The sequence below is a fragment of the Aquarana catesbeiana genome, linkage group LG01 (genome assembly GCF_042186555.1).
Source record: "Aquarana catesbeiana isolate 2022-GZ linkage group LG01, ASM4218655v1, whole genome shotgun sequence".
NCBI classification, from domain to species: domain Eukaryota; kingdom Metazoa; phylum Chordata; class Amphibia; order Anura; family Ranidae; genus Aquarana; species Aquarana catesbeiana.
The window spans coordinates 969,393,817-969,421,660 of NC_133324.1; the positions used below are offsets into that span (position 1 = coordinate 969,393,817).

The 27,844-nt window shown below is 44.0% G+C and overlaps 1 protein-coding gene across 1 annotated transcript in view; it reads right to left on the bottom strand.

Annotated features, from left to right (window-relative positions):
- The window catches only part of LOC141128829 (uncharacterized), a 73,615-nt gene that overhangs the window by 6,655 nt on the left and 39,116 nt on the right, over positions 1 to 27,844 (bottom strand). The window contains exons 9-12 of the mRNA XM_073616382.1: positions 18,042 to 18,224; positions 17,679 to 17,955; positions 17,280 to 17,443; positions 14,969 to 15,120 (exon numbers count right to left, since the gene is read on the bottom strand). Coding sequence (XP_073472483.1) covers positions 14,969 to 15,120; positions 17,280 to 17,443; positions 17,679 to 17,955; positions 18,042 to 18,224 — 776 coding nt within the window. The remainder of the gene's footprint in view (positions 1 to 14,968; positions 15,121 to 17,279; positions 17,444 to 17,678; positions 17,956 to 18,041; positions 18,225 to 27,844) is intronic.

Genomic DNA, 27,844 nt, shown 5'->3' on the forward strand with positions numbered 1-27,844 from the left:
GCGCCTGCTTCCTCCTTGTTTGGAACCCTTCATTAAGAGGCGTACATTGCTTTTAGCCATCCCATGGATGCGACTCTGAAATCGGATTGATTCTACTCACCTGTATCTGCGATTATTTATTTCAATCAATTTACTCCTGACTTTAATCATATGTATTCTTTGCAATACTGATTTTTTAATGCTCACTTCAGTGACATTTGATATATTTGATATTCTCTTTTTACCATAGAGATTTCCAATCACTTTATATATTGTGATTTCTTATCATCCCCCTCTGCATGCCTTCCTAGGAAGTCTGGGCTGAAGGGCACAATTTATTGGTGTACCAATTTGATTTCAAAATATACATCTATAGTTTTTAGAACATTAGGTAAGATGGATAATTCCCCCCCCCCAGCCCTTTTTTTTTTTATTAATTTAATATTATTTTCTCTTGCAATTTTGAATTTTGCTGACACACTTCAACATCGATATCTATACCTCATTTATGATTCATACCCCTAAATAATGTCTTTTCTATACTCTTGTGTATCAGTTCAATGTTATATGATTATGTTATATACTATTTTGAATACTTATGGTTTATTTTTCATTTTATAGTTGATTAGATGCCACAGTATATCTCCTGAAGAAGCTTAAGAAAGCGAAACATGTTGAGAAAGTGGTATCAAGCATTGTATCATATCTTTATCATAATTGTTTTGTAAACATATACTAATGCTTTGTTCTCTGTCTGTCTTTTTTAAAACAAATTTATGAACAAAATATACTGTTTTATCTTACAAATTCCTATTTTGTTTACTAAGCACCGTTAAAGTCCCTGGCCTTTCTATGGCCAAAAGTCCCCTCTTTTCTGTCAATCAATATACGCTTATTGCGATTTTAAATACCAAAAATATGTAGCAGAATTTTATATTGGCCTAAACTGATGAAGAAATTTGTTTTTTAAAAACATTTTTTGGGGATATTTATTATAGCAAAAAGTAAAAAATATTGTTATTTTTTTTTAAATGGTCATAGTAGGTGAGGTTGAAAAAAGACACAAGTCCTTCAAGTCCAACCTATGTGTATGATTATGTGTCAGTATTACATTGTATATCCCTGTATGTTGCGGTCATTCAGGTACTTATCTAATAGTTTCTTGAAGCTATCAATGCTCCCCGCTGAGACCACCGCCTGTGGAAGGGAATTCCACATCCTTGCCGCTCTTACAGTAAAGAACCTTCTACGTAGTTTAAGGTTAAACCTCTTTTCTTCTAATTTTAATGAGTGGCCACGAGTCTTGTTAAACTCCCTTCTGCGAAAAAGTTTTATCCCTATTGTGGGGTCACCAGTCCGGTATTTGTATATTGAAATCATATCCCCTCTCAAGCGTCTCTTCTCCAGAGAGAATAAGTTCAGAGCTCACAACCTTTCCTCATAACTAAGATCCTCCAGACCCTTTATTAGCTTTGTTGCCCTTCTTTGTACTCGCTTCATTTCCAGTACATCCTTCCTGAGGACTGGTGCCCAGAACTGGACAGCATACTCCAGGTGCGGCTGGACCAGAGTCTTGTAGATTGGGAGAATTATCATTTTATCTCTGGAGTTGATCTCCTTTTTAATGCCAATATTCTATTTGCTTTGTTAGCAGCAGCTTGGCATTGCCTGCCATTGCTGAGCCTATCATCTACTAGGACCGCCAGGTCCTTTTCCATCCTAGATCCCCCCAGAGGTTCTCCCCCCAGTCTATAGATTGCATTCATATTTTTGCCACCCAAATGCATTATTTTACATTTTTCTACATTGAACCTCATTTGCCATGTAGTCGCCCACCCCATTAATTTGTTCAGATCTTTTTGCAAGGTTTTCACATCCTGCGGAGAAGTTATTGCCCTGCTTAGCTTAGTATCGTCCGCAAATACAGAGATTGAACTGTTTATCCTATCCTCCAGGTCGTTTATGAACAAATTAAATAGAATTGGTCCCAGCACAGAACCCTGGGGAACCCCACTACCCACCCCTGACCATTCTGAGTACTCCCCATTTATCACCACCCTCTGAACTCACCCTTGTAGCCAGTTTTCAATCCATGTACTCACCCTATGGTCCATGCCAACGGACCTTATTTTGTACAGTAAACGTTTATGGGGAACTGTGTCAAATGCTTTTGTAAAATCACGATACACCACGTCTACGGGCCTTCCTTTATCTAGATGGCAACTCACCTCCTCATAGAAGGTTAATAGATTGGTTTGGCAAGAGGGATTCTTCATGAATCCATGCTGATTACTGCTAATGATATCGTTCTTATTACTAAAATCTTGTATATTGTCCCTTATCATCCCCTCCAAGAGTTTACATTTACACTATTGATGTTAGGCTAATTGGTCTGTAATTCCCAGGGATGTATTTTGGGCCCTTTTTAAATATTGGTGCTACATTGGCTTTTCTCCAATCAGCTGGTACCATTCCAGTCAGTAGAACAATGGTCTGGCAATTACTTTACTGAGTTCCCTAAGTACCCTCGGATGCAATCCATCTGGTCCCGGTGATTTATTAATGTTAAGTTTCTCAAGTCTAATTTTAATTCTGTCCACTGTTAACCATGGAGGTGCTTCCTGTGTTGTGTCATGAGGATAAACACTGCAGTTTTGGTTACTGAAGCCCCACAATTCACTTGTGAAGACTGAGGAGAAGAATAAATTCCATACCTTCGCCATCTCCCCATCCTTTGTAACCAGATGTCCTTCCTCATTCTTTATGGGGACAGTATGGTCTGTCCTCCCTTTTTTACTGTTTACATACTTAAAGAATTTCTTGGGATTTTTTTTGCTCTCCTCCGCTATGTGTCTTTCGTGGTCTATCTTACCCGTCCTAATTGCACCCTTACATTTCTTGTTGCATTCTTTATAAAGTCTGAATGCTGATGATGATCCCTCAACCTTGTATTTTTTGAAGGCCTTCTCCTTTGCTTTTATATGCATTTTTACATTGGAGTTAAGCCATCCAGGACTTTTGTTCGCTCTTTTAAATGTATTACTCAATGGGATGCATTGGCTAATGCCCTTATTTAATATGCTCTTAAAGCAAACCCATCTCTCCTCCGTGTTCTTTGTTCCTAAGATTTTATCCCAATTTATGCCTTCTAGCAAGGTTCGTAGTGGAGGGAGGAGAGGTGCCTCATCTTATTATCCGCCCACACTACCACGACGCTCCCGGGGGATGGGTGGTCCCAACCATGGTGGATGTGGGAGAGGTAGAGTTCACAACAACACGGGATCTATAGGGGGTTGTCCCTTTGGGGGAAGATCACAAGATCAGTACAATACGTAGGACGAGTACTTACCGTCTCCCCGTGCCTTTGATTTTGAACCTCACCCTGATCGTTTTTATGGTCCTGACTAGGGATGAGCCGAACACCCTCCTGTTCGGTTCGCACCAGAACATGCGAACAGGAAAAAAGTTCGTTCGAACACGCGAACACCGTTAAAGTCTATGGGACACGAACATGAATAATCAAAAGTGCTAATTTTAAAGGCTAATATGCAAGTTATTGTCATAACAAGTGTTTGGGGACCCAGGTCCTGCCCCAGGGGACATGGATCAATGCAAAAAAAAGTTTTAAAAACGGCCGTTTTTTCAGGAGCAGTGATTTTAATAATGCTTAAAGTCAAACAATAAAAGTGTAATATCCCTTTAAATTTCGTACCTGGGGGGTGTCTATAGTATGCCTGTAAAGGGGCGCATGTTTCCTGTGTTTAGAACAGTCTGACAGCAAAATGACATTTTGAAGGAAAAAACTCATTTAAAACTACCCGCGGCTATTGCATTGCCGACAATACACATAGAAGTTCATTGATAAAAACGGCATGGGAATTCCCCAAAGGGGAACCCCGAACCAAAATTTAAAAAAAAAATGACGTGGGAGTCCCCCTAAATTCCATACCAGGCCCTTCAGGTCTGGTATGGATTTTAAGGGGAACCCCGCGCCAAAAAAAAAAAAAAAAAAAACGGCGTGGGGTCCCCCCAAAAATCCATACCAGACCCTTATCCGAGCACGCAACCTGGCAGGCCACAGGAAAAGAGGGGGGGACGAGAGTGCGGCCCCCCCCTCCTGAACCGTACCAGGCCACATGCCCTCAACATTGGGAGGGTGCTTTGGGGTAGCCCCCCAAAACACCTTGTCCCCATGTTGATGAGGACAAGGGCCTCATCCCCACAACCCTGGCCGGTGGTTGTGGGGGTCTGCGGGCGGGGGGCTTATCGGAATCTGGAAGCCCCCTTTAACAAGGGGACCCCCAGATCCCGGCCCCCCCCTGTGTGAAATGGTAAGGGGGTACAAAAGTACCCCTACCATTTCACTAAAAAACTGTCAAAAATGTTAAAAATGACAAGAGACAGTTTTTGACAATTCCTTTATTTAAATACTTCTTCTTTCTTCTATCTTCCTTCATCTTCAGGAGGGGGGGCCGCACTCTCGTCCCCCCCTCTTTTCCTGCGGCCTGCCAGGTTGCGTGCTCGGATAAGGGTCTGGTATGGATTTTTGGGGGGACCCCACGCCGTTTTTTTTTTTTTTTTTTTGGCACGGGGTTCCCCTTAAAATCCACACCAGACCTGAAGGGTCTGGTATGGAATTTAGGGGGAACCCCACGTCATTTTTTTTTTTTTTTTTTGGCTGGGGTTCCCCGTAATATCCATACCAGACCTGAAGGGCCTGGTATGGAATTTAGGGGGACTCCCACGTCATTTTTTTTTTAAATTTTGGTTCGGGGTTCCCCTTTGGGGAATTCCCATGCCGTTTTTATCAATGAACTTCTATGTGTATTGTCGGCAATGCAATAGCCGCGGGTAGTTTTAAATGAGTTTTTTCCTTCAAAATGTCATTTTGTTGACTGTTCTAAACACAGGAAACATGCGCCCCTTTACAGGCATACTATAGACACCCCCCAGGTACGAAATTTAAAGGAATATTACACTTTTATTGTTTGACTTTAAGCATTATTAAAATCACTGCTCCTGAAAAAACGGCCGTTTTTAAAACTTTTTTTTGCATTGATCCATGTCCCCTGGGGCAGGACCTGGGTCCCCAAACACTTTTTATGACAATAACTTGCATATTAGCCTTTAAAATTAGCACTTTTGATTTCTCCCATAGACTTTTAAAGGGTGTTCCGCGGCATTCGAATTTGCCGCGAACACCCCAAATCGTTCGCTGTTCGGCGAACTTGCGAACAGCCAATGTTTGAGTCGAACATGAGTTCGACTCGAACTCCAAGCTCATCCCTAGTTCTGACTATGGCTCTAGATCAGGCAATTATGATGGACAGATACGTGAGTTTCAAAATCCTGGGTCTATGAGTAATAGAAGAGGCTATCCGGAATACAATATCAGCACCTCTAACCAATTTTACCCCCTAAGGGACCTTAAGGGCCCTCCCACCAGTTCCACTAATATGGAAGGATATATTGGTGTAGCCCCACAGCCTTACCCCGGATTGGGGGGATCCATTGGTGATGGGAGTAAACCTGGTCCTTCAAGTTCCAATCACCAGCAATGGGGTTTTCACAGGCCAAGTCAGGGCACCAAAAGGCCGGCAGACCAAAGAGAGGATTTAGAGGGGGGAGGCGATTGCGATCAAAAAAGGAAAAAACCGTAACCAGTGATGGGATATTTAATTTAAGTTCGGTCTCCTTGAGTGACTCTGAAAAATCCTTACTTAATAAGGGTGTTAAATTTGCACCCCCTCGGGGTCTTGATAAGTTCCAAACATATATTGATATACATAAATTTGTATGTTAGGTTAATATCAAGAGATATATGGCCTCCAATCCCATAACAAATACTGTGACGGGCCCTAACAAGTTCCGCCATTCTGAGTTATCAAATGCTTCCCTCTTTAATCCCCCGGGGGTTGTGGCTCCCTCCCTGAAGGTATTCAAAGACTTAGTCCTCAGAGATTTAGAACTATTACCCCTCAAGAGAGTATATTTCAACAAAAATTTGAAGTCCGGTTATGATTTTTTGTGTGAGAATAAGAATTTAGTAATTAGGCCAGCGGATAAAGGGGGTGGTATTATTGTTTTGGATAGGAAGGATTATCTCACTGAGATGTCCAATATACTGAGGGATCGTGATACTTATACCCCCCTTAGGTCAGACCCCAAGGCTCAATATAAAAAAGAACTGGAGGTATTAATAAAGTTTGGGTTTGATCAGGGCATTTTAAACAGTAAAGAGAAATCCTATTTGGTACCAAGAGCCCCACGTACCCCGGTCATCTACTACCTGCCAAAAATCCATAAGCATCCTACCTGCCCCCCGGGACGTCCTATTGTTAGTGGGATTGATTCCATCTCGTCCCAGGTGGGCAGGTATATCGATTTCTATTTACAGCCATTGGTGACTGGGAAGCCATCACATCTGAAGGACACCTGACATGTAATCAACTTACTTTCCAATTACACCCCAGGCCCAGGTTGGTGGCTAGTGACAGCAGATGTCACCTCATTATATACAGTGATACCACACGATCTGGGGTTGTTTGCAGTAGAATATTACCTTAGGCGCGATTCTTCGCTGTTTGATGAACAAATATGTTTTATCATGCAATTACTTCACTTTGTAGCCACTCGGAACTACTTTTGGTTTGGGGGCCAGTTTTATAGGCAGGATAGAGGGGTCGCCATGGGGGCTAAGTATGCCCCCAGCCTGGCGAACCTCTTCATGGCCCTATGGGAGGAGGATGTCATCTATGCCCAACAGAGACCTCAGGTGGTACTGTGGGCTAGGTATATAGATGACATCCTCCTCCTATGGAATGGGGATCGAGAGGATCTAGATATGTTCATGAGGGAGCTGAATGATAATAATCGGGGTATCAGACTCTCTTATGAAGCCAGTCAAACGGAGATTAACTTTCTGGATCTTAAGATTGGCGTCAAAGATGGACAGTTTACTACGGCTACTTTTTTTAAAAACACAGATCGGAATTCATATATATCGATTGATAGTTGCCACCATGAGGCCTGGCTGAGGTCCGTGCCGAAAAGCCAACTTATACGCCTAAAACGCAATTGTTCTGACTATGGAGAGTTTTTAGCATAAGCAGATATTCTTATAGAGCGTTTTTTTGAGAAGGGTTATCCTGAGGCTTCCCTTATAAATACACTGGAAGAAGTGGCAACCATTGATAGGGGTACTTTGTTGAAGACTAAGGCACCCAATACTGATAGGGTGCCCTCGGTCCCCTTTATTACCACCTATTCTTTACAGCATAAAAATGCAGCTAAATTGATCAGGAAACATTGGCATGTCCTTAAGAATGACCATGTACTGGGTACCATTTTTCGGGCTAAGCCACATGTGGTATATAAGGGTGCCCCCTCTCTTAGAGGTAGAGTGGCCCCTAATGTTCTGGACCCTCCTCCTATTAAGAGGGGGTTCTTTGAGTATTTGATTGGTTTCTACCAATGTAGGAAGTGCAGGGTGTGCTCTCTTAGTGGATGGGTACACAGAAGAACACATAAGTTTGTTTCCACCAGCATCTTGGCGGAATTTGAAATTAGATCATTTATTACGTGCTCCACTGAACGTGTTGTTTATCTTCTCCAATGTCCTTGCAGATTGCAATACGTGGGGAGGACTAAACGTCCCCTCTCTGTAAGACTTAACGAGCACATTACCAACATCCTAACGGGTTTTCCTAAACATCCGGTCTCCAGACATTATCTCGAGGTTCACAATCGGGACCCTAGCAAGACCATCTTTCTCGGTATCGACAGATACACCCCACATTGGAGGGGGGTCTGTGATACGGGGGATCTCTAGGCTTGAGATGGCCTGGATATACAGATTGAGGTGCTACACCCCTTTTGGGCTTAACGTAGAGGTAGATCCGAATGCCTTTTTGGACAACTCATGAACAACATTTCTGTTGGTTGACTTTTGCCATTCAATTTTTTAATGTACCTTTTTATATTACTTTTTATATTTTTCTTATTTATTTCGAGAGGGGAGGGTTTGTATATTAATAACATATATCTGTCCATACTACACAGGGGAGATGTTTTAGATATTTCTAACTAGGGATTTATATTTCATTATTCTTTGTGAACTTGCTCTGAGCCTCTGGTGGCCTAACCATAATATCTTCACATTATTAATTGGAGAAATTATTTAAGGCTCTCGTTAGATTTTTGGATTAATATCATTAATGAGATTGCTTGGCCCTCAACTTTATATCACATTGTATATCAATATATTTTGGGCATATTTTCTAATTATTCAGGGTACAGGTCTTTCACCTACATTATATAGTGAAGAGGCCTGGTCATGCCCTGTGTACCTGTACATTTAAGGATTACGCCCAGTTTCCCCTCTTTTATATATATACATATATATATATATATATATATATATATATATATATATATACATATATATATATATATATATATATATATATATATATATATATATATATAAAAATATATTTAACAGAGTTTATCTGTAGTTCCTGTTTGCCCCACTAGATGGCACAGTAGAACATTTTCTAATTATCGTTCCTCAATGTTTTTTATTCTTTTTTTATTTATTTTTAGATTTGATCAACCTGTTAGAGTTTTTAAGATTATTAAAATTTTCTCGGCGTTAAGATATTTATAAATTGGGCTTGGTAAATCCCTTTCCCACTGTATTGATAATCCGCACACACTTCCTGCTTCTCAAGAGGATGTTGTGGTGGCGCCATCTGAGCCTCAGAACGAGGCATGGTTTTGTGATCAGATCTATAAGTAGCAATGAGTCAGTGCGTCGCCCATTCCCATGACGACGTCCAATTGGACGAAACGTACGTCGGAAGGCTGACGCGCTGACGTCATCGTTTTCATCTCCTCTCGTCCTGAACGGGCGCATGCAGGCCGGCCGGCTGTTTTATTTCCTATTTGCTTATGTTTCGTGGTTTTAATGTAAGTGCAATATTCCTTTGTCTAAATAAATGGTTCCTAACTGATTTACACTATGGAGATTATTCTTTATTTCTCTGGGTCCTCCCTGCTTATCGTTTGAATCCACCGGACGGAGTTATCCTGTCTACCCCTTCCTTGTGAGGAGATTGGAGGTGTCGCTTCCCCCTAAGTGGATATCTGCAGATAAGCTGATTTTTGGCTTACCTCTGGTAAGCGTGCATCTATTAAGGTGGAGGATTTCTCACTGGGTGTCTGTTGATGAGCATTTGAGATCACCATTTTAATTTGCCTTGGCTCCTAAGGACTTGTTTTCCTCTGACCATCTTATTTTTTTCAGTCACTTTTAATACTTGGTGTTCAATATTTGATTTTATTTGGGACTTTTCATTTTTTCTCACATTTTCTAATTATCAATATTTTTTCATTGTCAATATTTTGTGGTCACTTTCTATATTGATTGTTTATCACATTTCACTATTTATTATCAGTACTTGCATCTAATTTAGCGCGGTCTTTTGGATTATTTGCTTATACGTAGTTTAGGGAAGTTGGCTCTTTTGAAATTCAGTGTCTTTGTATTCCCTTTATGTTTCCTATTTGTGTGATTTATACTGAAACTAATTGACCTGTGATCGCTGTTACCTAAATTGACCTGTATTTCCACATCCGTGATCAGGTCTGTATTGTTGGTAATCAGTAGATCAAGTAATGCTTTATTTCTAGTTGGTGCGTCTACCATCTGACCCATAAAATTGTCCTGCAAGACATTAAGGAACTGGCGAGCCTTAAATGAATGCGCGGTTCCCTCCGCCCAGTCTATGTCTGGATAATTAAAATCCCCCATTATGATAACACTTCCCATCCTTGCTGCTAATCCAACTTGTGATAGGAGATCTGTCTCCACTTCCTCCCTCAGGTTAGGGGGCCTATAGCATCCTCCCAGTATTATTTTCCTCTAAGCTTCATCCCTTTGGAGCTCTCTACCCATAAGGATTCCACCTCCTCCCTAGCTCCCTCAGCGATGTCATCTTTCACATTCACTTGTACATTATTCTTGATATATAGGCATACCCCTCCCCCTTTTTTACCCTCTCTATCCCTGCGATAAAGGGTATACCCTCGAATGTTTGCCAGCCAATCATGAGAGCTGTTGAACCAGGTCTCTGAAATTCCCACAAAATCCAAATCCTCCTCGTACAACAGTTTTTCTAGTTCACCCATCTTGTCCGCCAGGCTCCTGGCATTGGTGAATATGCCATGGTGAAGAGCCACGTTGTCGCTCTTTTTTTGTTTATAGCGCAAACAATAAAAACTGCAGATGTGATCAAATACCACCAAAAAAAAGCTCTATTTGTGGGGGAAAAAAGACGTCAATTTCATTTGGGTACAACGTCGCACGACCACGCAATTGTCAGTTAAAGCGGCGCAGTGCCGTATCACAAACAAATGGCCTGGTCAGGAAGGGGAAAAATCTTCCGGTCTGTAAGTGGTTAAGCATGGTGGTCCAGTTTGCTCCAGCATAAAGAAATGAGTGCAAACACATTTGCATACAATGGTAGGTTGTCTTGTGCATAAGCTGACTGCCTAACTTAAATCAGCGAGCTTGATATCTAACTGCATGAGCAGAAGCTAGACATGTGCATGCCACAAATTTTTGTTTCGTTTAGAATGCATTCATTAATTGAAGAATTTAATTTCTGATGCATTCATTCGTTAAAGCAACCAGTTTGTTTTCGGAATTAGTTTCGTATCTTCAGCACTTTGTTTCATTCAGAATAGCTGGTTGTTTAGGAGCAGGCGGCCGCCACGTCCTTAACAACCATGTCTCAGAAAGTTTTTAATAAAATTCTTTATTTAAAAAATAAATTAATAATAAAAGCATGTCCCCCAATGTAAATCCAGCGTCAATCAAGAAGAACAGTGACCCGCATGAAAAAAATCTATCGCCACGATCGGTCCCAACAAGAGACACTTGCTTTACTGGGGTACCTTTCTATCTTCTGCTCTCCTACAGAATCAATACGCTTTCCCATCCCATAGGTATACACATACACTTGTAGCAAGGGCCCTGACCTCTAGAGCCCTAATGGTGACCTCCAGAATCAGGGAGAGCTCACATCCTCCTTTGTAGAGTGGGTTACTAGGCATGGTGGGTATAATGCAAGATAGAATGATTGGGCACCAGTCACTTTTTGAATGCAAACAAAAGAGATTTATTGTCTCTTAACAAGAACTGGGGGAGAGAGGGTTAGGGCCTGAACACCCTTAGGCAGATGTAATAGCAATTGGCAGACTCCGAGACTAAATAGGCAGACAGCTGTACAGGTTGAGGGCCTTTAAGTTGGTTGCAGCACTGTATTTGTAGAACTGCTGTCTCCTATGGCAACTGAACTTGTAGGTTGACTTCAACACAGATCTGTACACATACCAGACTTGGTGTTCCCATTGTGTAGGACCTGGTCTCCATCTCACAGCCTCCCGCTGTAGCTTTTCTCACTGAGCTCCCAGTCTTCTCACCAGACCTTCATATCCCCGCCTCCTGCTGGATCCCCTGAGGTCTTCCACAGCTAACCTGCTGTACACTCCAAACGTCACCCACGCTACCTGCTGGGTCCCTGGTGGCTTGGCTCTCAGCTAGCCTGCTGAATCCACATCAAGTGTCACCCACGCTCACCTGCTGGTTCCCTGACTTGATCGCTGAAGCTTTCCCAACTTGTTTACCGTCCTCGGCTAGTGAAAAAGGCTGCTCTGGTACTTCTTCAGACTTCACAAACCTGGCCTCTGATAACAGAAGTAGTTGTCCCTTACTGGCAATGGCGTCCCCTTTATCTCTCACCTCTGGTTCTCACTTGCCTCTGGTAACAGGAGTGATCGTCCCATGTGACAACTGCTTCTCCTTCACCTCTGGCAACACTCCGTTCACCGTCCGGCTGAACCTCTGCAGTGATCAGGTTCCCCTTGGGCTGAGCCTCTACACACATAACGAGGCCATAGGCTTAGGCCTAACCTTCAGCTGCTGCTTCACATACAGCTCCCAGGCCTCAGCCTGGGGCTAATAGAAAACTGATCACCTGACTCATTCCCCCTAAATAGACTCTCCCAGCATGCTTAGCCGCAAATATGATTGGCTGAGAAATTATGTCTATCCACAACCTGAACTCACTGTGGACTTGTCATTCTAATGCCAAAGGCAGCAGTGCCACCTATTGACAGAAGAGAGAAATGCAGCAGGTCCAGGCTTAGGGTGAAAAATCAGAGGATACAACTACCAATTAGCCAGGTTAATGACCACCTAGCATAACTAAATTTGTTAGCAACCCTGCCTAATACCAGGGTGCTACACACTCGTTTGCTTTTTCCTTCCAAGACATACTTTATAACCAACCAGGGTTGATTCTCTCTTATTGGCCATTGGTGCGGGGAGCATGCCTTTGTCTTTTTAGTATAATTACTTGCCAGCTTAGGAGAATTTTGTACATTATTGTTTGTTTAGTAGTAATTCAATGGGTCTAGTTATAAAAACTATTTGCTGTGTGAACGTCTCAGGCATTTGCTCAGATATCATGATTAATCTCCCTATTTAACCTAATATGTTTCTTCTTTTCTATGATCGTCAGCACCATCTAGGGACCACAGTGCAGTATTTTCCTTAATTACCTCTATCAGGAAAATACTGCAGTATGGCCACTAGAGGGAGCTGACGATCAAAGGAAAGAAATGTAATAGACATAATACGGCAATTACTGGTGGCTGCTGTGAAAAATTGAATTTTTTTTCTAAATAGACCCTCAAGTGTCTGCAGTGTGGGTCTCCCACAAGCCCATTTTTTTTTTGAGTGGTGGCAGCTTGTGTGTTTCAGTCCATGTTGTTACCCGTGTCTGGATTGGGAGATATTGTTTTTTTGCCAGTATGATGGTAAAGATGGATGAGAGACAGATACATTTTTTTTCACTTTGTTGTCTCTCTCACATCTCTGACCAGCTCCTTCCTTCCTTGACTGTACCCAACTCTCTGAAAATTTCATCCGGCCACGTATCCTGCCAGTCCCCTGGTGACTTGTTGCCATCCTGTCTGGCCATCAGCTTGTTGATTTCTCTACAGTCTAATGTTTGTCTGGAAAATCTTTCTGGGGACTTACACAACTTATTTTTTGAAATCAGAATAAAGTTTATCAACAACTCCTAACAGTACAATAAACAACGCACATTCCGAAGTATTACATTTATACAATCCCTTCACAGAATACAAAGTAAAATAATGTGCTTGTACATAGCCAAAGCAGGTTAATAAAACAGATTGAACCTGAGATGTCATTAGTCGTTATATCTCAAAGTGTATGTATCCCTAGATATGGTTTAGGAAGACATTTTCATCATATATATTCTCCAGTACTTTAAATTAAACTCATTCCAAGGGTGAGGAGCAGTGGTGGCCCATCCATAGGGGCGAACGAGTGCCACCCCCTCACACAGCAGTCACCAAAAAAAAATTAAAAAAAAAAAATTTTTTTAAAAGGCCCCTTTAAAAAAAAAAATAGAAAAAAATGTTTTTTAAGTGCACTGTGTTCGGGCGTCGGACACAGTGCACTACAGGAAGTGCCACGTCAATGCAATCAAGAGATTGCAGACGAGGAGCTTCATTTGCAGGCTTTTGACCTGCTTTGCGGCGTAATCCAAAGCCCTGAGCAGCTTCCGCCCGTAGTATGACTACGGGCGGGAGCTTTGTTGTTCAAGTTAAGAGGGTATTTCCGGTTTCTTTGTTTTCTGGTTTCCCTGTTCCACAGGGAAACCGGAAGTGACGTCGGCAGCTCTGTGAACGATTTATGGGCACAGTGGCTGCGTTTGATGGCACAGTGGCTGCGTTTGATGGCCCAGTGGCTGCGTTTGATGGCCCAGTGGCTGCGTTTGATGGTACAATGGTGGCAGTTGATGGGCACAGTGGCTGCGTTTGATGGGCACAGTGGCTGCAATTGATAGTACAGTGAGGCTGCAATTGATAGTACAGTGAGGCTGCAATTGATGCAGTTTTTTTTCAGAATTTTTCAGTTTGTTTGCGCCCCCAAAAATTTTGAGCACCAGCCGCCACTGGTGAGGACACATTAGGCGGTTGAGTTCCCATGTTAAGTCAATAGCCTATCAAGAATTAGGTCTAATGCAGCCAAGCCAGGAGTAGCTAGCCAGCATCCCCAGATCTTATTGAACCAGGTCAGGCTGCCTCTATGCTGATATATCAAGCACTCATATCTCAAAGTTAATCCCATACTGGCTAACCACATCTCTGAAGTTGGAGAGATTTGAGAGATCCAATGTTACAAGATCCACTTTCGAGCTTGGAACAGTGCTCTGGGCACCGCCTCTCTGACATATTTGTCTGTTATAACCTCATCCAGTATACCCAATAAGCACAGTTTAGAGTCAAAAGAGACAGTTACTTGAAAGGCATTGTTGATGGTGTTTAATATACCAGCCCAAAAGCGGTGCAACTTTGGGCACCACCAAAGGAGATGTATCAGGTCCCCATTAGCTCCCTTGCATCTCGCACACAATGGGCCTGGGCAGAGTCCAAGAGCAAACAATTTAAGTGGGGTACGATGAGCCCTTAATAATATATATACTTGGGACAGTCTTTGGGTTACATTTAAAGAACAGCCATGGACCGATTCCAGGAACTCCGACCACTGATTCCTGTCTCTATCACCCACATCCTCCGCCCATTTTTCCATAGCTGCGTTGGGAAAATTCTCCAGGTACTCTGGCAGCAGCATCGCATAGAACCTGGAGATTAACCCTTTAGTAGATGTGGATTGCTGCTTACACAACATTAATATCTATTAGTTGACTAATGGCACAATGGCTCCACCATTCCCTTCATTGCCGAACCCCATCTCCATATCTAGACCTGTGTTTTTTCCCATCTGCCCTATCCCTGTCAGCTCAAGCATACTTAGAAAGGGTTCTTACAGAATGCCTTTTTATACACGACCCTCTCAACTGCCCATAGTGGTGCTTAGCATTCTTACCATTTCATCCTCTCCATTAATGACCACCAGGTCAGACATATTGTGCTGGCAATTTTTTCTGGCATTTTCCCAAGATTCTGCATTCCAAGACTTATAGTAACAGTTGAGGCCATAGTGAACCCAGTGTGTTTCACACAAGGGAGTAGAAGGGCCTGAAAGAGAAAGAGATAGTGAGGTGTAAGAAAGGAGGATGGTGGGGACCATGTAGGACTGGCCCAGTTACAAGAGCCTATTATAGTTAAAGCAATTAACAGACCAAAGTAGTTATTTTTTTGTCACAGATAGACTAGGAAATAACTAGACACTTTGTTGTCTTTTTCCCTGGCCATGTCCAAGGGGGAATTGGGAATTGAGAGGAAATCTCTCCAAAAGGTACAGTTAAGTGAAAATGTTTCTAGAGGTGTACACAGGACTTCCGACTGGGGGGGGGGGTTTACCACCAGGCCTGCTGTAGGGGACCCAGACAGCAAGGGGATCGGTGCGGTGGGAAGGGAGGACAGTTACAGAATGATGCACTGTGTCTGTGTCTCTCCTACCAGCAGCTGAAAGCCGGCTTCTCCCCCTCTCCCTCCCATCGGCTTTCAGCTGCTGGAAGGAGAGACAGAGACACAGTGCATCATTCTGTAATTGTCCTCCCTTCCCACTGCACTGATCCCCCTCCCTGTGCTGCCCACATCTGATTCCCTCTGTGTGCCCTAAACCCCCCCCCCTCCACAGCGCTGTCGGCTTTCCTCTCCCTTCGGCTGCTTCGGGTGTACATTGAAAGCAGGGGAAGAGGCAGGTAAATATGTAATTTTCCTATGTGCTCATCAATTATAAATACAGTCACCCAGCGTGCATTGGGGCACATCCCCTTCTAATTGGCCAGGGCTGTATGGGCATTCATGCTCTCATCTGCATGGTTTCCACCCACTGTCCAGTACATTCCATAGCTACTAGACCAGTGTAAGAATTCTCCAGACAGCATGAGCAGCACCAGAACACACTGAGCAGACATTGCTGAACATTCACAGCTTCTGTTAAGCAGACAGCCAATAAATTTGCCTAGCAGTCTCCCTGTTAAGCAGAGAAACCAGAAACTATATACGCTCACTCTAGCGCCTATCTAGGAGGGCGCTACACTAATATTTAATTCAACAGAGCTTCCAAATCAATACATTGAAGTGCAGCACATAAAAAAACTGGAGGTGCTTAACACAGTCCAGGAACCCAGATTTTTGGCATCACAAAGAACTGTTCCCACAACATCAGGGCTTAGCTCAGTGCCGGATGACCCACCAAAGGGGAATCCCACATGAGGGGGAAGCTGGGGGGAGGACACCATGGACACAATGCCACAGCCTTCCTCCCAAATAATGCTTGCCTGGCCTCTACTCCCAACAACACCCCCTAAACTCCACCAACTCAGCCATAAAGGGAATCGGATAGACATTGCATCTGGGAGGAATAAGGAGGGGCCCAGCTAAATGTAGATAAGGTAACCCCTGTCACGGTCTTGGTAGGCTTTTGTAGGGGTTCCTAGGTATGGCCTAGCTGCCATATTAAAAATAGTGACTGCTTCACACTGTTGATGTCATCAGCAAGCCACCTGTCCGGGGTTGTTTGCTATAATGTGCTTATTGCAAGTATGTCTAGTGTGCCTTCTAAGGCTCTTACACCCATTGTTTACTGTGCCAATTAACTCCGCTATTGTCTACTAGCACACTACCCTGGTAGACTGTGTTTATACTTGTAATGCTGTGTCCTTTGTATTCACTTTTGTAGAGGCCAAAAAGTCTGGGCACCTGGGCTGGTTTGAATGACTTGTTAATTTATGCTTCTGGTTACAGTTTGTATTGCTAGGGTAATATGATCAGGAGGGGGGAACCTCCTCCTCGAGTGTACAAAAGCCTGTATTCTTATTCTAATAAAAATTTCTATTTCTGGTGTACTCCAAAACTGGTGTTGCCTGGTTCTTGGGGTTACTACCCTGTTTCCCCGAAAATAAGACCTAGCGTGATTGTCAGTGATGGCTGCAATATAAGCCCTACCCCGAAATAAGCCCTACCCTGAAAATAAGACCTACAAGGACTTTAACTAGTGCTTATTTGGGGGGTAGGGCTTATATTGCAGCCATCACCAACAATCACGCTAGGTCTTATTTTCGGGGAAACAGGGTATAGCCATATCCATTGGTCTCGTGTTCCAGGACTTGGGAAGCAGCTTCTTGGCGGAAATACCCAGCAGGGTGTCCAGAGTCCATCATAACCCCTTCCTACATGATGGCACAGGGAAATTTGGTGGTCCAGTGAATGCATCAGGAATTCCTTACCGTGTTCTTTCCGGATTCCATCTGCCAGTTTCCCCACAACTCCCGAAATCCTCTGAATGTCATTAGAAAGAGACCCTGTTATAGAAGACCAGAAGATCTCAGTGGGGAACACAGCTGCTCTACAATACATAGTACAGAAAGGGCGACAAGTCCCCCCATCAAAGCTACAAAGGGTTCATCAATCGTTATGTTACATTGTTCTGTCACCCTTTACAGCATGTACAGTCATCATCTGTACATGAACATAGAAAAACTAAAGGGAAAGGAGATAGGAGGGTCCTGATCATTACATCTAATAGAGAACAGGAATTATGAGTGTCCTAATCACTATATCTTACATCTAACAAGGAACAGGAGGTATGAGGGTCACAATCATTACAGCTTACATCTTATAGGGACCAATGGGTATGAGGTTCCTCATCATTAGAACTTACATCTATTAAGGAAATAGAGAACCGAGGAACCTGATTATTATCTCTTTCATGTAATAGAGAACTGGAGGTATGAGGGTCCTCATCATTACACCTTATATCTAATATAGAACAGGTGGCACGAGGGTCCTCATCATTACACCTTATATCTAATATAGAACAGGAGGCACGAGGGTCCTCATCATTACACCTTATATCTAATATAGAACAGGAGGCCAGAGGGTCCTCATCATTACACCTTATATCTAATATAGAACAGGAGGCACGAGGGTCCTCATCATTACACCTTATATCTAATATAGAACAGGAGGCATGAGGGGCCTCATCATACACCTTATATCTAATATAGAACAGGAGGCACGAGGGTCCTCATCATTACACCTTATATCTAATATAGAACAGGAGGCATGAGGGTCCTCATTACACCTTATATCCAAAATAGAACAGGAGGTCCTGATCATTACATCAAATAGAGAACGAGAGGTATGAGGGTCCTCATCTTTACACCTTATATCTAATAGGGAAATAGAGATATGAGGATCCTGATTAATATATCTTTAATGTAATAGAGAACAGGAGGTATGAGGTTCCTGACCATTAGAACTTACATCTAATATGGAATAGGAGGAATGAGGGTCCTGATCATTACAGTTCATCTAAAAGAGAACAGGAGGTATGAAGGTCAGAAAAGAAACATGACCTGGCATAGCCGCAGTAGCAAGCTTCCATCCCTGGTTAAGTGAATGAAAGCATAAAGGAAGAATATTGGGACTCTAGATGAGGTATGCTACTGCTAAAGAAAACAGTGTATGGAGTATGTATATAGTAATACCTTCTTATTTATCAAACACAGTTCTTTTGGTCTATAGCTGCATAATACAGTTTCCAAAACATAAACACAGCCATATACAGATGAGTTGTAATTGAAATACACATTTACCAAATGGACATATGAAATAACATATGATCGTTATACATACTGATAAGAATAAACATGAATATATACAAAAGTAAAGAGTAAAAGCTGAACTCTCTTGGCACCTCATGAAATAAAAACTCTACGCGTTTCATGAATCACATTCACTCATCTGGAATATGGATGCAGAAATTTGCTGTAGGTACAGAAAAATTGAGTATAATAAAATAGGTATAATAAACCCTTCAACCCGAAGGAGGGAAAATATTCCCTTAGTAATTGTTTTTAAAATCTAGTACTCACAAATCAGCTCAAGAGATGTATATGGGCTCATGCTATGATGGAGGGATAAGGGAACTGTTTTATTTGAGATCCCACACAAATATATACACCAGGATGACAATACAAACTGTAACCAGGAACCTAATTAACGTGAGCTCATTAACTAATAATTTAACCAGACTAGGAGACTCAGAGATATGACCTTTCAGGGCAGCTTTGTCATCTCTTAGCTCACTGACTATACAATCCACATTATAAATATCAACACAGAACTCCTTCACACAATAGCAGAGTTAATAAGCATAAATAATGCGTGAAAGACCCTTAGAGCCAACACTAGACTTATTTACAATAAACACATTATAGCACACAACAAACAGACAGATGGCTGGCGTTGATGACATCAGCATGTGCTATGAGTCCCAACAGTATGAAACAGTCACTATTTCTAATATGGCATATACAGGGTTCCCAGAGTCTGTGTGTCTTGGGGGGACACGGACTTGAATCCAAAGTAAGATTACTTTAAGGGTCCCCGGGCATACACCTCACAAAGAGTATTGTTCCCTTAAAATCCAGGGCCCATAATCAGTAGGCAAGAGGGTAGAATTCAGTCCTCTCCAAAAGCCTCTCTCTCGAGTGAGTCTATCACAGTCAGGTCCGGAGCTGAGGCTAGGAAAAACCCGAACCGGATCAAGGGGACCGCCAGAAAACAGGCCAGGTGACCACAGAGCAATCCATGAGAGTTGTATACATATATATTCAAGCATTCATGTGTATTTTTATCAGTATGTATGACCATCATATGTTATTTCATAGGTCCATTTGGTAAATGTGTATTTCAATATCAACTCATCTGTATATGGCTGTGTTTATGTTTTGGAAACTGTATTATGCAGCTATAGACCAAAAGAACTGTGTTTGATAAATAAGAAGGTATAACTATATACATACTCCATACACGGTTTTCTTTAGCAGTAGCATCCCTCATCTAGAGTCCCAATATTGTTCCTTTATGCTTTCATTGAGGTATGAGGGTCCTCATCATTACTTCTAATAGAGAACAGGAGGTATGAGGGTCTTCGTCATTACATCTAATAGAGAACAGGAGGTATGAGGGTCCTCTTCATTACATCTAATAGAGAACAGGAGGTATGAGGGTCCTGATCATTACATCTAATAGAGAACAGGAGGTATGAGGGTCCTGATCATTACATCTAATAGAGAACAGGAGGTATGAGGGTCCTCTTCATTACATCTAATAGAGAACAGGAGGTATGAGGGTCCTCATCATTACATCTAATAGAGAACAGGAGGTATGAGGGTCCTGATCATTACATCTAATAGAGATCAGGAGGTATGAGGGTCCTGATCATTACATCTAATAGAAAACAGGAGGTATGAGGGTCCTGATCATTACATCTAAAAGAACAGGAGGTATGAGAGTCCTCATCATTACATCTAATAGAGAACAGGAGGTATGAGGGTCCTCATCATTACATCTAATAGAGAACAGGAGGTATGAGGGTCCTCATCATTACATCTAATAGAGAACAGGAGGTATGAGAGTCCTCATCATTATATCTAATAGAGAACAGGAGGTATGAGGGTCCTCATCATTACATCTAATAGAGAACAGGAGGTATGAGGGTCCTCATCATTACATCTAATAGAGAACAGGAGGTATGAGGATCCTGATCATTACATCTAAGAGAACAGGAGGTATGAGGGTCTTCTTCATTACATCTAATAGAGAACAGGAGGTATGAGGGTCCTTATCATTACATCTAATAGAGAACAGGAAGTATGAGGGTCCTCGTCATTACATCTAATAGAGAACAGGAGGTAAGAGGGTCCTCGTCATTACATCTTATAGAGAACAGGAGGTATGAGGGTCCTGATCATTACATCTAAGAGAACAGGAGGTATGAGGGTCCTGATCATTACATCTAATAGAGAACAGGAGGTATGAGGGTCCTTATCATTACATCTAATAGAGAACAGGAAGTATGAGGGTCCTCTTCATTACATCTTATAGAGAACAGGAGGTATGAGGGTCCTTATCATTACATCTAATAGAGAACAGGAAGTATGAGGGTCCTCTTCATTACATCTTATAGAGAACAGGAGGTATGAGGGTCCTTATCATTACATCTAATAGAGAACAGGAAGTATGAGGGTCCTCTTCATTACATCTAATAGAGAACAGGAGGTATGAGGGTCCTCGTCATTACATCTTATAGAGAACAGGAGGTATGAAGGTCCTCGTCATTACATCTAATAGAGAACAGGAGGTATGAGGGTCCTCGTCATTACATCTTATAGGGAACAGGAGGTATGAGGGTCCTGATCATTACATCTAATAGAGAACAGGGGGTATGAGGGTCCTCGTCATTACATCTAATAGAGAACAGGAGTTATGAGGGTCCTCGTTATTACATCTAATAGAGAACAGGAGGTATGAGGGTCCTCGTCATTACATCTTATAGAGAACAGGAGGTATGAAGGTCCTCGTTACATCTAATAGAGAACAGGAGGTATGAGGGTCCTCGTCATTACATCTTATAGAAAACAGGAGGTATGAGGGTCCTCGTCATTACATCTTATAGGGAACAGGAGGTATGAGGGTCCTCGTCATTACATCTAATAGAGAACAGGAGGTATGAGGGTCCTCGTCATTACATCTAATAGAGAACAGGAGGTATGAGGGTCCTGATCATTACATCTAAGAGAACAGGAGGTATGAGGGTCCTAATCATTACATCTAATAGAGAACAGGAGGTTTGAGGGTCCTTATCATTAATAGAGAACAGGAAGTATGAGGGTCCTCTTCATTACATCTTATAGAGAACAGGAGGTATGAGGGTCCTCGTCATTACATCTAATAGAGAACAGGAAGTATGAGGGTCCTCTTCATTACATCTGATAGAGAACAGGAGGTATGAGGGTCCTCGTTATTACATCTTATAGAGAACAGGAGGTATGAAGGTCCTCGTCATTACATCTAATAGAGAACAGGAGGTATGAGGGTCCTCATCATTACATCTTAGAGAACAGGAGGTATGAGGGTCCTCGTCATTACATCTTATAGAAAACAGGAGGTATGAGGGTCCTCATCATTACATCTAATAGAGAACAGGAGGCATGAGGGTCCTCGTCATTACATCTTATAGAAAACAGGAGGTATGAGGGTCCTCTTCATTACATCTAATAGAGAACAGGAGGTATGAGGGTCCTCGTTATTACATCTAATAGAAAACAGGAGGTATGAAGGTCCTCGTCATTACATCTTATAGAGAACAGGAGGTATGAGGGTCCTCTTCATTACATCTAATAGAGAACAGGAGGTATGAGGGTCCTCATCATTACATCTAATGGAGAACAGGAGGTATGAGGGTCCTCGTCATTACATCTAATAGAGAACAGGAGGTATGAGGGTCCTCGTCATTACATCTAATAGAGAACAGGAGGTATGAGGGTCCTCATCATTACATCTTATAGAGAACAGGAGGTATGAGGGTCCTCGTCATTACATCTAATAGAGAACAGGAGGTATGAGGGTCCTCGTCATTACATCTTATAGAGAACAGGAGGTATGAGGGTCCTACCAATTACAGCTTACATCCAAAAGGAACCAAGAGGTATGAGGTTCCTGATCATTAGAACTTATATGTAATACAGAAATGTAGATATGAGGGTCCTAATCATTACACCTTACATCTAATATGGAATAGGAAGAATGAGGATCCTAATCATTATCATGCTAGCAGGTGGCACCCAGGCACCATGCCCCACATCTATTTTGGGGGGCCCCAGATTCAAGCTGAGACTGTCCATTTCAGACCTCGGATACAGTACAGAGGAAGGCTCTTCCTCAGTTCTGATAGGAGATGTCACATGAAACATCAAGGGGAGGACTTCTGCTAACTGAACACTCCGGTTGCATGTGAGATCTGGTGAGTGGACCTTAGAGAGGTAAGGGGTAGATCACTGTATTGGGGGGATCTGAGGTGTTGGGGAGCTCTGTACTGTGAGGACTGGGAGGGAGATCAGTACTGGGGGAATTTTGGGAGGGTGGGGCTGTACTAGGTGGATCCGAGAGGGGGGGACAGAGAGTTCTGTACTGAGGGGTTTGGGGGGCAGAGAGGTCTGTACTGAGGGGTTTGGGGGGCAGAGAGGTCTGTACTGAGGGGATTGGGGGGCAGAGAGGTCTGTACTGAGGGGATTGGGGTGGCAGAGAGGTCTGTACTGAGGGGATTGGGGGGGGCAGAGAGTTCTGTACTGATGGGATTGGGGGGCAGAGAGTTCTGTACTCAGGGGATTAGGGGGCAGAGAGTTCTGTACTGAGGGGATGGGGGGGGGGCAGAGAGTTCTGTACTGATGGGATTGGGGGGCAGAGAGTTCTGTACTAAGGGGATTGGGGGGCAGAGAGTTCTGTACTGAGGGGATTGGGGGGCAGAGAGGTCTGTACTGAGGGGATTGGGGGGCAGAGAGGTCTGTACTGAGGGGTTTGGGGGGAAGAGAGGTCTGTACTGAGAGGATTGGGGGCAAGAGAGGTCTGTACTGAGAGGATTGGGGGGAAGAGAGGTCTGTACTGAGGGGTTTGGGGGAAAGAGAGGTCTGTACTGAGAGGATTGGGGGGAAGAGTGGTCTGTACTGAGGGGATTGGGGGGAAGAGAAGTCTGTACTGAGGGGATTGGGGGGCAGAGAGTTCTGTACTGAGAGGATTGGGGGGAAGAGAGGTCTGTACAGAGGGGATTGGGGGGCAGAGAGTTCTGCACATGGGGGAATTTGGGGCATGAAGAGAGATCATTAATGTGGATTTTGGTGGTAAGGAGAGAGCTGTACTGTGGGATCTCTACTAGGGGGATTTATGGGGGAGAGAGGGATCTTTAAGGAGGAATTTGGGGGAGAAGAAAGAGAGACCTCTTCTGGGGGAGATTTAGAGGGGACAGATAGACGTATACTTGGGATTTGGGGAGAGGTGGGGTTAGAGATTCTTACTGGATGGATTTGGGGAGGGAGGAAGAGAGTTCTTTATTGGAGGATTCGAGTGGTAGAGAGATCTGTACTGGGGAGGATTTGGAATGAAGAGAGAGATCTGTAATGGGAGACTGGGGAGGGAGAGAGATCTGCACTGGGGTATGTGGGGGAGAAGAGAGAGATCTGTATTGGGGGGAGAGGTATATAATGACATCTGTACTAGGGGGGATTTTTGGGCGAGGAGGAAGATTCGTACTGCAGGGCTTTTGGAGGGGGGAGGGGGGGGGATCTGCACTGAGGTAATGGAGGAGAAGACACAGACATCTGTACTAGAGTGATTTGGATTAATCCTGACCCCAGCACTCCCGCACTCTGTGCGTTATGTACTCCTGACCTCAGCACTCTGTGCGTTATGTACTCCTGACCCCAGCACTCTGTGTGTTATGTACTCCTGACCCCAGCACTATGTGTGTTATGTACTCCTGACCCCAGCACTCTGTGTGTTATGTACTCCTGACCCCAGCACTCTGTGTGTTATGTACTCCTGACCCCAGCACTCTGTGTGTTATGTACTCCTGACCCCAGCACTTTGTGTGTTATGTACTCCTGACCCTGCACTCTGTGTGTTATGTACTCCTAACTCCTGCACTCTGTGTGTTATGTACTCCTGACCCCTGCACTCTGTGTGTTATGTACTCCTGACCCCAGCACTATGTGTGTTATGTACTCCTGACCCCAGCACTATGTGTGTTATGTACTCCTAACTCCTGCACTCTGTGTGGTATGTACTCCTGACCCCTGCACCCTGTGTGTTATGTACTCCTGACCCCAGCGCTCCTGACTCCTGCACTCTGTGTGTTATGTACTCCTGACCCCTGCATTCTGTGTGTTATGTACTCCTGACCCCAGCGCTCCTGACTCCTGCACTCTGTGTGTTATGTACTCCTGACCCCAGCGCTCCTGACTCCTGCACTCTGTGTGTTATGTACTCCTGACCCCTGCACTCTGTGTGATATGTACTCCTGACCCCAGCGCTCCTGACTCCTGCACTCTGTGTGTTATGTACTCCTGACCCCAGCACTATGTGTGTTATGTACTCCTGACCCCAGCACTCTGTGTGTTATGTACTCCTGACCCCAGCACTATGTGTGTTATGTACTCCTGACCCCAGCACTCTGTGTGTTATGTACTCCTGATCCCAGCACTCCTGACTCCTGCACTCTGTGTGTTATGTACTCCTGACCCCTGCACTCTGTGTGTTATGTACTCCTGACCCCAGCACTCCTGACTCCTGTACTCTGTGTGTTATGTACTCCTGACCCCTGCACTCTGTGTGTTATGTACTCCTGACCCCAGCACTATGTGTGTTATGTACTCCTGATCCCAGCACTCCTGACTCCTGCACTCTGTGTGTTATGTACTCCTGACCCCTGCACTCTGTGTGTTATGTACTCCTGACCCCAGCACTCCTGACTCCTGTACTCTGTGTGTTATGTACTCCTGACCCCTGCACTCTGTATGTTATGTACTCCTGACCCTGCATTCTGTGTGTTATGTACTCCTGACCCCTGCACTCTGTGTGTTATGTACTCCTGACCCTGCACTCTGTGTGTTATGTACTCCTGACCCCAGCACTATGTGTGTTATGTATTCCTGACCCCAGCACTCTCCTGCACTCTGTGTGTTATGTAGTCCTGACCCCAGCACTCCTGACTGCTGCACTCTGTGTGTTATGTACTCCTGACCCCTGCACTCTGTGTGTTATGTACTCCTGACCCTGCACTCTGTGTGTTATGTACTCCTGACCCCAGCACTATGTGTGTTATGTACTCCTGACCCCAGCACTCTGTGTGTTATGTACTCCTGACCCCAGCACTATGTGTGTTATGTACTCCTGACCCGAGCACTATGTGTGTTATGTACTCCTGACCCCAGCACTCTGTGTGTTATGTACTCCTGACCCGAGCACTCCTGACTGCTCCACTCTGTGTGTTATGTACTCCTGACTCCTGCATTCTGTGTGTTATGTACTCCTGACCCCTGCACTCTGTGTGTTATTTACTCCTGACCCCAGCACTCTGTGTGTTATGTACTCCAGACTCCTGCACTCTGTGTGTTATGTACTCCAGACTCCTGCACTTTGTGTGTTATGTACTCCTGAAGTGTGCACTCTGTGTGTTATGTATTCCTGACCCTTGCACTCTGTGTGTTATGTACTCCTGACCCCAGCACTCCGTGTGTTATGTACTCCTGACCCCAGCACTCCTGACTGCTCCACTCTGTGTGTTATGTACTCCTGACTCCTGCACTATGTGTGTTATGTACTCCTGACCCCAGCACTATGTGTGTTATGTACTCCTGACCCCAGCACTCTGTGTGTTATGTACTCCTGACCCCAGCACTCCTGACTGCTCCACTCTGTGTGTTATGTACTCCTGACTCCTGCATTCTGTGTGTTATGTACTCCTGATCCAAGCACTCTGTGTGTTATGTACTCCTGACCCCTGCACTCTGTGTGTTATGTACTCCTGACCCCAGCACTATGTGTGTTATGTACTCCTGACCCCAGCACTCTGTGTGTTATGTACTCCTGATCCCAGCACTCCTGACTCCTGACTCCTGCACTCTGTGTGTTATGTACTCCTGACCCCTGCACTCTGTGTGTTATGTACTCCTGACCCCAGCACTCCTGACTCCTGTACTCTGTGTGTTATGTACTCCTGACCCCTGCACTCTGTATGTTATGTACTCCTGACCCTGCATTCTGTGTGTTATGTACTCCTGACCCCTGCACTCTGTGTGTTATGTACTCCTGACCCTGCACTCTGTGTGTTATGTACTCCTGACCCCAGCACTATGTGTGTTATGTATTCCTGACCCCAGCACTCTCCTGCACTCTGTGTGTTATGTACTCCTGACCCCAGCACTCCTGACTCCTGCACTCTGTGTGTTATGTACTCCTGACCCCTGCACTCTGTGTGTTATGTACTCCTGACCCTGCACTCTGTGTGTTATGTACTCCTGACCCTGCACTCTGTGTGTTATGTACTCCTGACCCCTGCACTCTGTGTGTTATGTACTCCTGACCCTGCACTCTGTGTGTTATGTACTCCTGACCCCAGCACTATGTGTGTTATGTACTCCTGACCCCAGCACTCTGTGTGTTATGTACTCCTGACCCCAGCACTATGTGTGTTATGTACTCCTGACCCGAGCACTATGTGTGTTATGTACTCCTGACCCCAGCACTCTGTGTGTTATGTACTCCTGACCCCAGCACTCCTGACTGCTCCACTCTGTGTGTTATGTACTCCTGACTCCTGCATTCTGTGTGTTATGTACTCCTGACCCCTGCACTCTGTGTGTTATGTACTCCTGACCCCAGCACTCTGTGTGTTATGTACTCCAGACTCCTGCACTCTGTGTGTTATGTACTCCAGACTCCTGCACTTTGTGTGTTATGTACTCCTGAAGTGTGCACTCTGTGTGTTATGTATTCCTGACCCTTGCACTCTGTGTGTTATGTACTCCTGACCACTGCACTCTGTGTGTTATGTACTCCTGACCCCAGCACTCCTGACTCCTGTACTCTGTGTGTTATGTACTCCTGACCCCTGCACTCTGTGTGTTATGTACTCCTGACCCCAGCACTATGTGTGTTATGTACTCCTGACCCCAGCACTCTGTGTGTTATGTACTCCTGATCCCAGCACTCCTGACTCCTGCACTCTGTGTGTTATGTACTCCTGACCCCTGCACTCTGTGTGTTATGTACTCCTGACCCCAGCACTCCTGACTCCTGTACTCTGTGTGTTATGTACTCCTGACCCCTGCACTCTGTATGTTATGTACTCCTGACCCTGCATTCTGTGTGTTATGTACTCCTGACCCCTGCACTCTGTGTGTTATGTACTCCTGACCCTGCACTCTGTGTGTTATGTACTCCTGACCCC